The sequence below is a fragment of the Rattus norvegicus genome, chromosome 18, assembly GCF_021556685.1.
Source record: "Rattus norvegicus strain SHRSP/BbbUtx chromosome 18, alternate assembly SHRSP_T2T, whole genome shotgun sequence".
NCBI classification, from domain to species: domain Eukaryota; kingdom Metazoa; phylum Chordata; class Mammalia; order Rodentia; family Muridae; genus Rattus; species Rattus norvegicus.
In genome coordinates, this window is record NC_141551.1 from 3,729,889 (window position 1) to 3,748,029 (window position 18,141).

General features: G+C 45.2%; 1 protein-coding gene across 3 annotated transcripts in view; it reads left to right on the forward strand.

Annotated features, from left to right (window-relative positions):
* Positions 1 to 17,418: 17,418 nt before the first annotated feature.
* Lama3 (laminin subunit alpha 3) overlaps positions 17,419 to 18,141 on the forward strand; it is a 231,870-nt gene continuing 231,147 nt past the window's right edge. For 2 of the 3 annotated variants that reach the window (XR_015642374.1, XM_087593013.1), the window contains exon 1: positions 17,419 to 17,790. Coding sequence is in view for 2 of the 3 variants with exons in the window: in XM_087593013.1 (XP_087449139.1) it covers positions 17,509 to 17,790 (282 nt within the window). In the remaining variant the exon portion in view is untranslated. 3 annotated transcript variants of the gene reach the window in all.

Consider the following 18,141-nt stretch of genomic DNA (forward strand, 5'->3'; position numbering starts at 1 on the left):
TGCACACAATGTGGATACTAGAGGTTGAGGTCTGGTACCTTCCGCAATTTCTCTCCACCTTATTTTTGAGACAGGGTCTCTCACTGATCTTGGAGCTTGTTGTCTGGCTAGCAGTGAACTTCAGAGATCTGCCTGATTCCCATGAACCTGTGCTGAGAGTACAGATGTCACATCCAGCTTCGTGTAGGGGCTGGGACTCTAAATTTGGGTCCCCATGCTTGTATGGCTGATGCTTCCTGAACCATCCCCCGACCCTCTACTATATTACTGAGAGTGCTTTTGTTAAAAATTTTGTTGGGATAACTATTTTTGTTAGTTAATAACAGTTTTATAAACCCTTGGTTGCTTGTTGAAGCAGTTTCTCTTGTTTTGAGTAGGATGTCAGAATGTCGATATCAGACAAGGTTCTCAGTTTTATGAAGTGCTAGTTCTGGTAGGACTATCTATGAGAATCCTACCAGATTGGCATTCCCCCCGCCCCAGAAAAAGAAAACTACGTTTTCATAGGAGGGCTTCATAGATGGCTCAGCCATTCCCTAACTACCGAAGCTCCTAAGCTCTTTGCATTTTGATATAGTCTAGTGATTTGTATTATTCTATTAACTTTGATGTAAGTCAATGCTCAATTTAATTCACTTTAGTGGCGAGAATTAATGCTACTCCCTGCTTTGTCACATGCCTTGGAGTTTAAAATGTGAGGTATTGACTCATGGGTCCCACACAGCCAGATTCTATGAACGCTGTGACCCAGAAGAGTGAGCAGCGGGGTAGATGCCAGCCAGAGGAGCCTTGAGTTCCTGTGAGACGGCTGGATTGTGCCTGGAGTGTTTGATTTTCATCCAGACATTTGGAACTATTGTCTAGCTCTTAGCTTGCTTGCCTTTTAACTCTTGTTTAATCAGAATCCAGGTTAAAAGCTGGAAAGCACCCTATCTCTAATCTGGCCCTTGGGAATGAAAGCATTTACTATGGATGTGCCTACAGTGCCTCTCAAGTGAGGCTGCCTTCCGCATTCCACTGAAGCCTCCAAGTCTCCACGGAACAGAATGGCGTTACTTTGTAATGCACTAGGACCCTGAGTATTCTCCAGAAAATCTCAGTCCCTGAATTTTACCATGTTGCCAAACCCATAAGAGGCAAAAATCTAGCAGACATGCACAGCAAACTTAGTTTTAAGTTATTTAAGAAGTTAGTATTTGTTTTGCTTAATCTCGAGTTCGACAAACATGACTTAAGGGATGCCGAGGTCTGGTCTGTGGGACACAGGACTGGGAGACCCCATGCTACGGAATTTCTCTCACAGCTTTACATGGGAGCAAGAAGAGGATTTAAATTTAATTTTATGGGAAAATATATTTCATCTTATGATAGGAGTGCAGGATTTAATATTCTCATTGGTATTACCTTCGGGGACCTTTGCTTGATAATTATACAATAATGCACCAACTATGCTGTAGAGAGAGTGTGACGCACGTGACGAGGAGATTCATTCTGTCAGTGATGGCCTTGGGGGGCCTCCTACAGCCAGACCACACCTAACCTGAAACCCATGAGCTGCACAGAGCTGCACGGAGCTGCATGGAGCTGCATGTGGCTGAGGATTTCTACAAATATAAACAAAACTGTAAACTTGCTTAAAACACTGATTTTTTTAAAAAAAATTATGAACTTAAACTTTCTTATTATTATTGTTTATTTATTGTGTATTTGGAGCATCACTTAGGTACCAAGGCATACACGAAGAGATCAAAGAACAATTTCCAGTCCTCTCAGGACCGACCTTATGGGTCCCAGGGAGCAAACTCAAGTCATCAGGCATGGTCATTGAGTCATCTCAACAGCCCTCAAGTATGAACATGATAGAGGTTGAACACACTTGGCAGAGGCAAGATGGCAGTTTAAGGTTATGGGGACTTCGGTGAGTCACTCTCTTTGCTGCTCCAATGCTAAATCCGGCTCTCTGTACATGGTAGGCGCTCACCGAGTACTTTTTGAATGGATTAACTGAGTTCACAGGTTACCCACAAATCCACAAACGTCTCAATTATAGAACCAGAGCTCTTGGTGTACTTTTCTCTAGTGAGGTTTGCAGCCCCTTGTTCTCAGGTCCTTCTCTCCTTTAGGAATCTAAATCATGTGACTACTAACTTGTGAGGTCACTGGGTGGGCAAGCAAGGAAGAATATCATGCTATTTCCACTCGACAGCTCCTGCTTGGGAAACAGCTGTCAGGGCCTCACAAGGGTAGAACCCTTTACCTTCAGATTTCAAGAGTACTAACCACCGTGGAACAGGAAGAGAGGGCTGGAATTGCTAAGGGGCCAGGACTCCGTCTTTGTATGAGTGTGTGTGTGTGTAGGGGGGTGGGTGAGGGTGGGCTCTGGAATTCTTTTTTATAGGATATTTTATGTATTTACATTTCAAATGTTATCCCCTTTCCCAGTTCTCCCCCTCCCATCCCCCTGCCCCTGCTTCTATGAAGATGCTCCCCCTCCCATTCACCCACTTGTACCTCAACACCCTAGCATTCCCCTACACTGGGGAAATGAGCCTTCACAGGACCAAGGGCTTCTACCCCTATTAATGCCAGACGATGCCATCCTCTGCTACATATGTGGCTGAAGCCATGGGTCTCTCCATGTATACTCATTGGTTGGTGGTTTAGTCCCTGGGAGCTCTAGGGGATCTGGTTGGTTGATACTGTTGTTCTTCCTATGGGGTTGCAAACCCCTTTAGCTCCTTCAGTCCTTTCTCTAACTCCTCCATTGGGGTCCCTGTGCTCAGTCCTATAGTTAACTGCAAGCATCCTCATCTGTATCAGTAAGGCTCTGGCAGAGCCTCTCAGAAGGCATCCATCTCAGGCTCCTGTCAGCAAGCACTTCTTTGCCTCACAATAGTGTCTGGGTTTGGTGGCTGCATGTGGGATAGATCCCCTAGTGAGACAGTCTCCAGATGAATTTTCCTGCAGTCCCTGCTCCACTCTTTGTCTCTGTATTTCCTCCCGTGAGTATTTTGTTCCCCCTTCTAAAAAGGACTGAAACATCCACATTTTGGTCTTCCTTCTTCTTGACCTTCATGTGGTCTGTGCATTGGGTATTCCAAGCTTTTGGGCTAGTATCCACTTACCAGTGAGTGCATATCATGTGTGTTCTTTTGTTACTGGGTTACCTCACTCAAGATGATACTTTCTAATTCTATCCATTTGCCTGAGAATTTCATGAAGTAATTTTTTTTAATAGCTGAGTAGTACTCCATTGTGTAGATGTACCACATTTTCTGTATCCATTCCTCTGTTGAAGGGCACCTGTGTTCTTTCCAGCTTCTGGCTATTATAAATAAGGCTGCTATGAACATAGTGGAGTATGTGTCCTTGTTATATGTTGGAGCATCTTTTGGGTATATGCCCAGGAGTGGTATAGCAGGGTCCTCAGGTAGTACAATGTCCAATTTTCTGAGGAACCACAGACTAATTTCTAGAGTGGCAGTACCAGCTTGCAATCCCACCAACAATGGAAGAGTGTCCCTATTTCTCCACATCCTTGCCACCATCTGCTGTCACCTGAGTTTTTGATCTTAGCCGTTCTGACTGGTGTGTGGTGGAATCTCAGGGAAGTTCTGATTTGCATTTCCCTGATGACTAAGGATGTTGAACATTTCTTTAGGTGTTTCTCAGCCATTCGGCATTCCTCAGTACCCCATTTTAAAAAAGATTTTATATGTATATATATATACATATGTATATATATGTACATATATATATATGATTACACTGTATCTGTCTTCAGACATACCATCAGGCCATCAGATCCCAGTACAAATGGTTGTGAGCCACCATGTGGTTGCTGGGAATTGAACTCAGGACCTCTGGAAGAGCAGTCAGTACTCTTAACCACTGAGCCAACTCTCCAGCCTATCTGTCCCCCATTTTTTAAAATAGGATTATTTGGTTCTCTGGAGTCTAACTTCTTGTATTCTTTGTAGATATTAGATATTAGCCCTCTATCAGATGTAGAACTGATAAAGATCTTTTCCCAATCTGTTGGTTGCCATTTTGTCCTATAAAATACCTTGATGTGATTCTAACCAAGCAAGTGAAACATCTTTACGACAAGAACTTCAAGCCTCTGAAGAAAGAATTGGAGATCTCAGAAGATGCAAAGATCTCCTATGCTCATGGATTGGCAGGATTAATATAGTAAAATGATCATGTTTCCGAAAGCAATCTATACATTCAATGCAATCCCCATCAAAATTTCAACTCAATTCTTTATAGAGTTAGAAAGAGCAATTTGCAAATTCATTTGGAATAACAAAAATCTCAGGATAGCAAAAACTATTCTTGACAATAAAAGAACTTCTGGGGAATCACCATCCCTGACCTCAAGCAGTATTACAGAGCAATTGTGATAAAAACTGCATGGTATTGGTACAGAAACAGGCAGGTAGATCAATGGAATAAAATTGATGACCTAGAAATGAAACCACACACCTATGGTCACTTGATCTTTGACAAAGGAGCTAAAACCATCCAATGGAAAAAAGATAGCATTTTCCACCAACAATGCTCTTTAACTGGAGGTCAGCATGTAGAAGAATGCAAATTGATTCATTCTTATCTCCTGTGCAACTCTCAAGTCAAAGTTGATCAAGAACCTCCACATAAAACCAGATACACTCAAACTAATAGAAGAGTAAGTGGGGAAGACCCACACACACATGGGCACTGGGGAAAATTTTCTGAACAGAACACCAATGGCTTATGCTCTAAGATCAAGAATCAACAAATGGAACCTCATAAAATTGCAAAGTTTCTGTAAGGCAAAGGACACTGTTGTTAGGACAAAATGGCTCTGGAATTCTTAAGCAGAACAGCAGAGTTTAGCCTCATTTAAGACAGCACAGCCATCCCCAACACCAACTATTCCTTCTCAAAGAAATGCAGGCTGAGCTAAACTCAGGCACAGCCATTTAGGGGGTGCAAGTGATTTTTAACGTCTTTTGTGAGAATGTGGGATTCTCTGGCTGAGGAGGCGACCTTAAACAACTAGTGGGAGTATCTGGGTGAGAAATCCAAGAGATCTCATTGGATGAGCAACATTAGCAAAGCTCATAGAAAAGCCATGATCGGTTGATTGACAGCTCTAGTCAAAACAGCTTATCACATTGGTCTTCGGTTGGGTCGCATGACCATGGTGTGTCAATCTCAGGATGAACTCATGCCTTAATGCTCCATAGGCAAGTCCTGTCAGTGCTGGGGCTCTGAGGGTGACTCAGAAGTCAGACATGTGGCCACACCAGGGACGAGTCATGATCCTCCAGAATTAGCAATGAAACTGGGAGCTCTGAGTAGAAAGTGGATAAGCTGTTTCAGCGTCCCGAAGGAGCCTGGGACAGTCAGTATGGAGTGGTCACAGCAGACCACCTGGCCACAAAAGGTGAGGATAAGGAGCTCTCCTTAGGGCCTCTGGTGCTCTGAGACTCTGGCAAGGTGAAAACCGATGGGTAGCGGAGGTGATGTCTCATAAAGGAGACCCAAAGACACGGAAGAGCAAGGAAAACTCTGGTTCTGAGAAACTGGGGTTTGAAGCCGGCTTCTGGATGGACATTCAGACACAAGGGTCAGATGGATCTCAAGAGCTGCATGTGGTAGGCTAGCTTTCACTGGAGGAAAATGAGGTACTCCATTTCTTTTAGTTTTGAGATTAAGTCTCAAGCTATAGCAATGGTTAGCCTCAAACATACCACATATAATCAGGGGGACTTCTTGTAACCATGCTGCAGCTTCTGCCTCCCAAATTCTGGCTCTCTGCACGTGTAACACCATGCCTGGTTAGGAGTGTGTGTGTGTGTGTGTGTGTGTGTGTGTGTGTGTGTGCGTGCATGCGTCTGTCTGTCTGTCTGCCTGCCTGCCTGCCTTACCACCTTCACAAGAAGCGTATTGTTTCAGAGTTTCTCTCCTACAACTTCGATTGTTTGCATTTTGAGGGAGGATCTTGCTATGTAGCTCAGGTTGGCCTGGAACTCATGGTTAGCCTCTGGAGGACTAGGATCACAGACACACGGCATGATGCCTGTCCTCAGTCATCTGTATGCACTGTGTAATGGTCACTGCAGTGAAACCAATGAATGCATTTATGACTACTCATATTGCACTTTTGAACTCAAGAACTTGAACCTACTTATAACCCCGTGTTTACAACCTTTGACCAACATCTCCCCACCCCTGATAACCACCAACCACTGTCTTACAATTCTGTGTATTTGACATTTTAATAATTGCATTTATAAAGCTGAAGGCGGTGTCTTATTTATTTCACTTAAATAATGTTTTCCAGCCCCATCCATGTTGTTCAATTCTTCTTTTGGTGGCTGAATAAGACTCCATCGTGTCACTATGCACTTACCACGCTGTCTTCACTCACACTCACAGCAAGCACACGGTTTGAAGAAATGACATAAAGAGGACATGTAACGTCCCTAAGTTATGGGAAAAGATGCTAGGATACTTGGGAGGCAGGGTAGGGCTCACACTATAACGTACACTTGTAACTCTATGGCCTGTGGGCCTTATTATACATGACAGGATGGACCAAAGGCCATGTGGGGGGACATGACTGTGACCACAGACATCAGGTCACCTAACCTGCACAATGCCCCTGATCTCACTGTCTATTTCAGGAACGACACCTGAAGCACACAGGGACTGAATGGCTGCCTAAAACCACACAGGTCTGAGGCAACTGTATATTTGATAATAAATCCCAGCACAGGGTTGCTTCCTGCTTTAACGCTTTGTGTTCCTGAACGAAAGACACACACACACACACACACACACACACACACACACACACACACAGTCTTTATATTTTAATATGCCCTGAACAGCACCATAGTCGGGTGGCTGCCTAACCTCCACGCTGTTAGAATCTACCTCCCGTCGATAACTCCAAGTTATTACTAATTTCTATACTCCATCTTGGCTGTTCTGGACCCAAGTGAGCAACATCCTTGGCCCCCTTACACGGCAGCTCAGCTCCTCTCTCCTGTCCACATCTCCTTCCTCCTTTCCCGAGGTCACAAGCCTGGGAAAACTCTCTCCCCTCCCAAGCTATTGGCTGCAGTATCTTTACCAATCAAAGTTAACTGGGGGCAGGGTCCCGGAAGCTACCTGCAGACCCTCTTGTGCCAACTGATTTGGGGGAACCAATTAGCACTAGAATACAAACAGACACAGGCTAGGGCACACGGCAGAGGAAAGTCAGAAGCACGATTGTCCCAAGACTGAAGTGCCAAGGCAGTGGTTCTCAACCTGTGGGTTACGACCCCTGTGGGGGTGAACAACCCTTTCACCTGGATCACATATTTACATTATGATTCATAACAGTAGCAATGAAATACATTTACAGTTGGGGGTCACCACAACATGAGGGGCTGTATTAAAGGGAAGGTTCCTTCCAGTCACAGGGAGGAAGGAAGGGGGAAACATCTACAACTATCGTTCACGCTCCTTGCCAAGGCCTCCTCAGTATAAGATTGAGCTGCAAAAGTGTCCTAGCTAGAGGACATTTTAATTTCAGTGGCAGGGACTGAGCTCAGGGTCTTGCTTTCGTTAGTAATTTTGAAGACACGCAGCTTCAGGGACTATGGCGTGTAGTACTAAATGGAGGGTGTGGGTGTCACCCGAAATAACCTAATGACACATTTGTTCTTCATAATGAGTGAGTCACGGGTTTACTTCTATCAAATTTGTATTTTTAAAGCCTCCTTACACTGTGTCTCTGTGTAGAGACAGCTAAATTAGTAGGCGCTATGGTGAGGTAGGCGAAACAGAGTTCACTTAAGCAACCGTGTCATTTCGTTTGAGTTGTTTAAACTTGGGTTTAATTACTCATGCTGAGCCGAGGGACTTGGGCTCAGGGGGACTTGGCTTCATGCTTTTAAAGGGGTCATACACTTGTCATATATACAGGCTGGTGAATAGGAACGATTTAAATTAGATATGATTTAACAAGTACTACCCAACCATTGACAAATGGTTTCAGTGCTTGTGCTGTTCCCACGCTGCCTTCTGAGGCTGGAAGGCCGTTTACTGAGGTCACTTAGACCAGTGTGTTTTTAACATCCCAGGGAGAAAGACCAATAAAAATAAGGTCCAAGTTGCTGGCGGCCAATATTTTGTAACCTACAATATACAACTGGCTATGAGAAAAGTGGCCACGTAGCTGGGTGGCAAAGGGATACCAAGTTGCTGACACGTTCACAGTTAGGTCTTGCAGGTTTCTCACTGTAACGGTTGCATGGATGGCCACAGACAGGCACAGCCTGGCTCGCTCTCGAAGGCCATGGCTGTCACCAGAACTACGAAAACCAGCTTCTCTGATGGTTGTGTAGTATCTTGCTCACTGTCTTAGTGGAGTTTCAAAGCTGATAATGATTTAAACAAACATTTTGATTCAAACTCACCTCCTTGCCCAATGGAAATGCAACAGAGCAGTACTTTCTTGGCAGACCAACAACAAAAAAAAAAAAAAATCCCAAAAGATACGAAATAGAAGCTTAGATCCATGGTAAGACGTGATACAGCCAAGGTGAGGCTTCAAAGGAGCCTCTTCAGAGGCAAAGCAGGACTCCAAGATTGCCCCAGTGCTGGGTTTGCCTTGGAGAAGTTGCAAAGAAGCAGTTAGAGAAGTTTGGGGAATTGCCCTTTTTGGCGCTCTTCTTGATGCCTTGGCAGAAAGCACCAATAAGTTTTTGTGTTTTTTAAACTTGGAATGGAATTAATAGAACAGTTAGACAAGAGCAAATACAGGGCATGAGACTCAAGAGATCAAATTTTCCTTTTCCCTAGATACTTACCCAGGCAAGGCCAGAGAAGTAAAAAAAAAAAAAAAAAGATAATAATAAAAGAAAAACTCAATTTTCTTTTCCCACATGCACTATATGTGAAACATTAAAACATAAACATGGGATTCTGAGATTTTTCCAGTTTCCCAGAAGAGTCTGGGAGTAAAATTCCACATTCCCCAAAGTGTTCTGTCACTTCTGATTCTTTATAACTTGTAAGAACAAAGCCTACAGTGATAGTAGGTGATTCTGGTAAATTCGCGTTGGGGGTTAGGAAAAAGGTAAGATTTCGTGTGTCTGGGTTATCCACGATGCACTAACTCCCCATCCACACTGGTGGCTTTTGGGGGGGGGCGGGAAGATGTTCTGTGGTTAAAGTTCTGAAAGAGTGAGGATCCCAGAGCCCCCCAAATGCTCTCTCACATAGGGGCTGCCCTCTGAGGGCTTGCGGGGATCTGTGGCATCCAAGAAGACTGCACTCCGTCACAGGAGGACTTACGACTTGGTAAGAGTTCCAAAGGGGAGGTCCTCTGGAGGACAAGAGGATCCAGAATCCAGCCATGGGGTCTCAGTGGCTGAAGCCCCACGGTCCAGGTCACGCTCGGCAGAAGAAGGAACAACACAGGGACAACATACATTCCGAGAGCCCGGCTCACAGAGAGGCAACAATGCGATCCTCACTTCCCTTCACGGGGCCCGTGATTTAGTGAACTAGTTAAATGTCCAGCCACGGACCAAACCTTTAAACACGGGAGATCTGGAGGCTCTTCAAGTGCAAACTCTCTCTTTATTTGGGCCTGTTTGAAAGATTCTCATCAAAACTCCTGTCCTGGAAATGATGCATTTGGCACCCAGAAATGAGTTGGTACAGGATGGCTGAGTGTGAGATATGAATGTTTTCACTCTGTCGGCCATATAAACTCCTCAGGAGCATTCAAACCCTAAAGCCTAGGGTGACGGGAAATAGGAAAGGGCTGTAACAAGATAATTTTAGAAGCTATTTACTAATTTCACTTAAAATCTTTGGCGGATTAATTAGCGACTTCTTGTCAAGAGGAGGTGTGCCCCATTCCTTAAACGCCCCAGAAAGCCCTAGCAAGATGTCCTGATTTTCACCCATCTACATAATGAAAGTAATGGCTTCCACCCACTTGCCTAGCAGGGTAGCTCTAGGCTGATAAGAAGAAGGTGCCGTTGTAAAGAAATGGCACTGTTACATAGGTGTAGGCTTTCTTTCATCTCAGAACTGCAGCTCGCAGTAACACACACCAAGAGTGGAAAAAAAATGAACCCTCCAAATAGCAAATGTATAAAATTACCTCTTCTGCCCAAGCACATATTTTGAATAAAAGCTGAACTGGAGTGTGCAAAGCATGGGCTGGAAGGAAAGTCATGGGATAGGAATGTGAATTCTTCACAGGACTTTTGGCAGAACTAACTACCAGGGAGTGCCCTAACGAGAGGCACCATTGTCAAGGTTCCAACCGAAGCTGGGTTCTGCCTGAAGTGAGAGAAAACACTGGGGCAACCAGGCCTAGAATTCTACTTCGTGTGCTTAGCACTGAGGATTATGGGCTCGGAAGGCTCTGGTCTGTCACAGGTCACAGGTCAAATGAGGATCTCTGCTCCATAAAGCACCCTTAGGTCCAGTGCCCTGGAGCAGGGATGCCCACACTTGAAAGGGAGCAGAGGGAGACCCCATGGCTGGATTCTGGGATGCTTTATGGTTATGAGGACTCAAATAAGTCTCCTGACTTTGACCTTCTATATATACAGACAAAAGAGGAATGCTGGATCTGTGTTTTCTGATGTCCAGTACCCGAGGGAAGTCCTTGGCTTTCAAAATGGCCAGTAACAACGCCAAGGGCTTTTCACTCACCTTCTTTGTTTGATCTGTAAGGGTTTTGGTTCGGCATAGAGAAGCAATCATTTCCCACCAGTGAAAAGTCTGCATTTACAGTTACGTAGGTCTGCAGTAACTTAGAGGAGTGTTTGCTGAGAACTTCATTTGGTGAAATTCTCTTGAAATAGGTTATAGGAGAAGAGCAAAGTTTTCTACTTTAAAAAACATTGTTTGGTTTGTGTACAGAGAAATGTATGTGGCTTTTCATGCAGATGTGTCATTATATCTCATTCTCGATCCCTCTGTTGCTTTCCAAATCCTCCCTACCCCCTTACTCCACACGGTATGTTTTTGTGACACATACATTCCTTTACCCTCTCTTGTCCTTGACTCTGTTCCCCGTTTAGACCCTTCCTCTGCTTCTATAGTCGCCGTTCACACCCTCAGATGCATTAATACGTATAAGCTGAAAGGTAGTCCTGTAGCTGAGAGAGAACGTGATCCTTCTGATTCTTAGTTGTTTTTAACATAGAGACTGACATAACTTCATTGGAGAGACTCTCTTCGGTTCAGACTTGATCTTAGAGAGCCTGACCTAAGGTTGAACTCAAGGTAACTAACCTAGCACCAGTTTCCAGGTTACCCCCCAGCAACACCTGTGTCCAGCACCAGTTTCCAGGTTATTCCTCCACAAATCTGCACCTCCAGGTCACAAGCCTGCCCCCGATACTTCACTTCCTAACAACCACCAATCAGGAAAAGTGTAAAAGTTAGGTTTGTGGTTTAGCTCCCAACACCAGCCAATTATGTTAGAGGTCATAACGGCCCTCTAGTCAGATGTGTCCCAGGCTAGATACCTGCTTCTTGCCTCTATAAATGCTTGTCTAAAACTAGGCTCAGGGCTCCACCTTCCTGTTGCTGGGAGTCCAAGCTCGAGCTTAAATAAAGAGACCCTAATGAGCTTGAGTCGGTATTGGCACGTTGGTGGTCTTTTTGGGTTTCCTGGCCCAACACACTCACTTCCACAACTAAATAAGATCGGGCTGTGTAAATGCACACAGTTCTTTGCCATCCAGTAATGGCTATCAAGGCTGGTTACAACGAGTGGTGCAGCAGTGACTAAGGGCGCACTGGTATCCTTGTGATATACATCTCAGACTCCTTTGGAGTTCAATCACAGGGCAACTGACTTTCATTGTGACTGTATCAGCTTACATTTCCACGAGCAGCATCAGTTTCATCTTTTTCTACATCTTTACCAACATTCCTTGTGGTTCCATTCTGCATGTGTCGGGGTGGAGGCGGGTGTCAGGTCGGAGGTCAACCCCAAGTGCTGTTCCTCAGGAATCACTCTCCTTAACCCCGGGAATTCACAAGGCTCCACTATCTGCTAGCCCGAAAGCCTCAGGATCAGCCTGTTTCCACCTCCCAGTGCTAGAATTCTAAGTGCACACCATGATGCCTGCCTTGTTTTACATGGGTTCCGGGAGGGTCAAACTCAGGCCTCACACTTGCAAAGGCATGGACTTTACCGGCTGAGCCTCTCCTAAGCCCTGTTATCTGGACCATAGCCATTCTGGCTGGGCTGAGATGGAGTCTCAGACTTTGTAATTTGCATTCCCTGACAGCTAAAGATGTTGAGAATCTTGTCAAGTGTTAGCCATTTGTATTTCCTCCTTTGAGGCCTGACTATTTGTCCATTTATTAACTCAATAGCATTCTTTCAGCTATTTTGCTTTTAGAGTTCTTTATAGATTCGGGATATCAATCTCATATTGATGTATAACCAACAAGATTTTTCTCTCATACAGTTACTGGGTAGAAGCTTTTTTGGTGATCATGAAGTATCTTTCTCCTTTGACGGCATGGTTTGCATCAGTAGGGATCCAGCTTAAAGCCTTGAGTATTGGGGCAAACATTTTGCCACTGAGCTACGTCTCCAGGCTCAGGAGCTGTCATTTCATGCAAGCCCATTTTTCTGTTCTTGGGCCTTCCCCTCTGCTATTAGAAGGCATTGGAAAAGCTCTCCCTGGGACTGTGCTCACCATGCATTGTCTGTTTTCTTTCTGTATGGCCAAAACTTTGGCTTTCATTGGTCTGATGCATTTCAAATCGGATTTAGAGCAGGGTGAGGGCGATGGATCTAGTTTCATTCTTTCACACATAGATATCCAGTTCGCTATGCGCTAGTTTTTGAACAGACTGCCTTTTACCCGAAGTATGCTTTTAACCCTGTTGTCAAAGATTAGCTACAGCTGTGTGGGCTTATTTCCGGTATGGTGTCTGTTTCACTGGTCCGTGTGTCTGTAGTACTTTGTTGTTTTGAGACATAATTTCAACATGTAGCCAGCCTGCCCTTGATGTCAACGATCCTCAGAAGTGCTGGGATTGCCAGCCTAGACCACTATGCTCAGCTACACTGCTTTTATATTTTAAGAAGACCTGCTTTCCACCTTCGGGTTTGTGATGTAGCTTAGCGCTAGGATAGCAGCATCTGTTCATTATGGTTTCATTGTTACATTTGCCTTCTGGAGGCCACAGGTATGTGCTCGGTGTTGCTGCTTTGTTTATATTCTTCTCCCTGCTGCTTAGCAGTGCTGCCATTGTGTTTGATGAAGGAAGGAGGTAATTTTCACAACCCGTTCCTTCAGGAATCAAACCATTAGCAAGTAGCAGTTTAAGCTCCTGTTCCATAGTGTGGAAGTGTAGAAGAAGGCAAAGAAGAGAAAACCCCAGGCTTCACTTACAGAGCATCTGCTATGCTACACTGTTGCCCAAACGCTAACATTCAAGGAGCGTTAACTAGTTTGATTAGACGCAGGGAGTCAGTCTCCTTCATGTCTAGGTTCTTGACCAGGGAAATGCTTGAGAACAATAGTACCCAGCTTCATTTGCATCTGAGTTCTGAAGGACTCAGAAGGGCCTGAATCACCTCTGACATATCTAAGAAGTTGTTTTCCTCATATTTCCTCTCAGTTTCAGAGTTGTGGCTTTTATGTCTTTTGAGTTAATTTTTGTGTATAGTATGAGGTAGGAGTTCATCTTGGCTCTCCCAGGTGGATATCCAACTGGACAAGCACCCATTATTCACAGGACTCTTTTCTCATGCGACAGCCTTGGTGTCCTGTTGAAAACCAAGTGCTCATGACTTAAAGGTTTGTTTATGGACTCAATTATGTTCAGTTGATCTCCATGTTCCCCTACCTGTTGCCTTGGTTACAGTCACCTTGTTTTAAATTCTGAAGTAAAAAAGCGAAGCTCATACTTCGTTGTTTTCAGGATTCCTATGACCTAATAGGTCCCCTGAAGTTTCATAAGAATTTTAGGATTCTCATGTCAGTTTCTGAAAAAAGGTGAGAGAGAGAGAGAGAGAGAGAGAGAGAGAGAGAGAGAGAGAGAGAAGGAAGGAGGGGGAGGGGGAGGAGGGAGGCGGAGGGGAGGGGAGGGAGAGGGAGAGGGAGAGGGAGAGAGAGAGAGAGAGAGAGAGAGAGAGAGAGAGAGAGAGAAGGAAAACGGAAATTTTGATAGGGATTGTGGTTCAGTCTGTAGACTGCTGTGTGAACAATCACATCTTAATATTTTATATGCCAACCCATAAATATAGAACTTCACATTCACAGATATTCCCCAAATTGATGGATGATGTCTTGGTGTGATGCCAATTTTGGTTATCACCGGGACACACGTTGGAAGAGAAAATGTTAACTGAAGAATTGCTTCAATCATTGGCCTGTGTGTATGTGTGTATTGGGCATTTTCTCACTAACTGATGTAGGTAGGCTCAGCGCACAGTGGGCAGTGCCTTCCCTCAGCAGGCGGGCCTGAACTGTACTAAAAGCTTATGAATGTGAGCTTGCTAGCAAGCCAATAAGAAATGTTCCCCCAGGTCTGGTCTTCCTGTTCCTCCCTCCATATTCCTGGCTTCAGTCAAATGATGGGCTGTTACCTATAGGATGAAAAAAACCCTTTCCTTTCCACGTTGCTTTTGGTCATGGTGTTTATTCCAGGAAGAGAAAGCAGACTAGAACATTTGTCTTACTTCTCCTCCCTCCAATTTACTGACCATACGAAAACAATACAAATTCAGCCCAAACCATGTTTTGAGTTACAAACCCTTTCCTGAGCTACTGATCTGTAGTAAGATGTTTGCTGTTGGGCACTAACAGCACTAGCAGCCCCTGACTCCAGTTACCCACACACCCATGTAGGTGAGACCCAGCTCTTCACTCCATTTGCTAAGCTGTGCTGCTCAGTAGGTCACATGGTCTAAGTACATTTGTGACTTATTGCCACCTTGTGATGAGTTTATAGGATGTTGCTTCCTTGTTAGTCAAGGTCCATCTGTATTAAGATCCCCTGAAATATCTTGGAAGATATCAGTTTTTATAGGACAAATGTTGAACTTTTTAATTTACTTTTTCCCTAGGGCTTCTATTCTCTTTGATGCTATCATAAAAGAACTTTTTATAATTTCATTTTACTAGTGCTGGAGACAGGATTGACTTTGTGCATTTTCATATCATTTCCTTTTTGTTAGATATTGCAAATATATGTCAAAATATATTCTATACGGTTGTTCTTATGGCCTAATAACATTGAGAGGCTTATAAACATAAACAAAACAAACTAAATAGCTTCAAGGAACCATTAGGTCAAATGTTTGCCATGTCCCAGAGAATTGCAGGGCTGTAAATCCCAGGACTATAAAATGTAGAGGAACTACAGGCAAATTATATATTGGAGTCATTTGCTGAGCACTGCAGAAATTCCTCCCCTGTAATGTAAGATTTTTTCACTTTACCAAGAGTGTGTTGATTTCATGAATTCTCTCCAACCCTCAGCTTTACACTCAATGATCTTAATCGGTTGACAAGCGAGAGATAGGCCTTACTGGTTGGTGTTTGCATCTTGGTTCCCAGGAAGAGCAGAATTCTAAACTAGCTATGTCTATTTGCTTTTACATTTTCTTTTTATTAAATTGGCTCTCTTAGCCCTGATGTTAGCCTTTCCTGTGTTTTTTTTTTTGTGAGAGTTGTTTATTAAAGGCATTAGTCACTTGTCACTTACGGAACCCATTTTCTCCCACACGCATGTGTTTTCTGCTGGTTAAGACGCTGTCTGACATGCACATTTTCAATCAGTTCTTATGGCCTCTCTTTTATATTAGGTCCATGAATGCCTTTCCCTGCCTCCAGAACAAACAGAAGATTAAATAGGTCACATAACTATTCCAGTGGGGATCTGCTAACCATTATATATAATATATATACTTTATATCAGTGAACTCTCTCGCCTTCAGCTCAGTCCTTTTGAGCTTTTGTGTTTTTGTTGTTGGTGTAGTGGGTTTTTTGTTTGTTTTGTTTTTGATTTTTTCAACACAGGGTTTCACTGTGTAGCCCTGGCTGTCCTGGAACTCGCTCTGTAGACCAGGCTGGCCTGGAACTCAGAGATCCTCCTGCCTCTGCCTGCGGAGTGCTGGGACTAAAGGCGTGCGGGGTTCATTTGAGTTTTTACAACAGAGTAAACACGAAATTGCGTGAAACCAGAACAAGGTGGCATGTTTCCGGTGTGGCTGCTTCCTGGTTTAGACAGTCTTCATTGTACCCTTATAGAGGCAAGAACCAGCCAGCACACTCTGATCTCTTATTTTTCGTTCGTTTCTTTATTCATTTTGGTTTGAGATGGGGTTTTGTCAGCCCAGTCTGACCTTTGACACCCGATCCACCTGCCTCAGCCTTCCGTAGTGCTGGGTTGCGGGTGTGTGCCACCATGCCTTTGGGGCTCGATTACAAAGGTACTGGTCACATTCACCAGCACTACCCCCTCGATATATTTATCTGATTATTCCCTGGATATAAATCTGTGCAAGTGGGATGACTCAAAGCGAAAGCATACTGCAAAAAACTAAAAAAAAAAAAAAAATCCTTCTTTAACTAAAAACTTCACGGTTGACTGTAGGGTTTCAGCCTATGAATCTGTTGTGGGGAGGTTCAGGGATGTTCACACCACAGCACCTCTCAAGTGTGCAAGCTCAAGTGTTCTCATCCCTGTATCCAGGCAGTGGTGTTTCTCACATCTTGCCTCTTTCCCTCCTTCTCTAGCTTCAGTCCTGGGACACTTGGCACCCTCGAGCATGCTGGCTTCCCCATCAATAGCACCTCCTCTAATACCTTAGAGGGCCTGTCGTGAATCCAGTGTTGGGGAGTGTCCAAGTCTCAGCCTTAAGGGAGTAGTAGTACCTGGACATCTAAAGGATTTCACGCGAGGTACCTTCCCTGCGAACCACAGCGAGCATCACCGGGTTGTGGTTTGGATATGTACTTTCCACCACTGCTAACTCAGCGAGATCCTTTAATTCCAGACTCAGCCAGTAGCTGTACCGGCAAGATAGAAGAATGGGCCCACAGATCAATGCTCGACTGGGAACTGTAAATGTCTTTGACGAAAGTTCTACAGGCAGTGGCAGTTTCCTGCAAGCCTCTCAGAAACTGGAGACCTCAGTATTTGGAGAGCACACACCGGTTTGATTTCTGATCTGGCTCTTAGGACAGTCGGAGGAACACCCGGTCTCCTGGATTTGGGAAGCCTGGAAAGTTTGCAGCTCGCAATATCTATGCCTGACATTTCCTGACCCGGCCGTTGCCAGCGCAGCCGCAGGTTCCGCAACGCGGAGCCGCGCCCACGCGTCGGCCTCAGCGCGTGGACAGAGGGGCGCGGCCCAGGGCGCCGCCTACTCCTGAGGCTGCTCGGGCGCGCAGAGAGTGGCAGCCTCCTGCTCCGTGGTGCCATCCGGGGCACAAGCAGGAGAGCCAGCGCCCCGGGATGGCGGTGGCTCTGGGCTGGGCACCGCGATCTTCACCACCGCTGCTCGTGCTATTGCTGCTGCTGCTGAGGATGTCGCCCTGCTGGAGCGTGGTGGCTCAGGACCCTCCGGCCGCCCGGCTCAGTCTGCACCCACCCTACTTCAACCTGGCCCAGGCAGCGAAGATCTGGGCCACCGCCACCTGCGGGGAGCGGGGCCTGGATGTCTCAAGGCCCCGGCCTGAGCTTTTCTGCAAATTGGTGGGCGGCCCCACTGCACCGGGCAGCGGCCACACCATCCAGGTACGGTCAGTCCCCCACAGATAGAGGGTGATTGGTTTGAGAGTGGTGACTAGTTCTCTACATGGGCCAGTCACTGAGGCCAAAGGACGGATCTTCTTTTCCCAACTAGACCTAATGACCTCAAGTGAATGGGGCCGAGCTGTCCCAAGGCCAGACTGACTGGAGAGAGACCCTGTGACCTGGGCGCAGTGCTCCGTGTATGAGCCTATGACAGCACTGACCTGGCCACATGCTACTGTAGGTGGATGGGGTAGGCAAGGTGAGGGCGAGTGAAAGTTGTGATCAGTTTCCAGCTTGCAGAAGAGGAAGTCCGAGGCTTCATAGCAAAATTTCCATCCCCGACGGCACCTG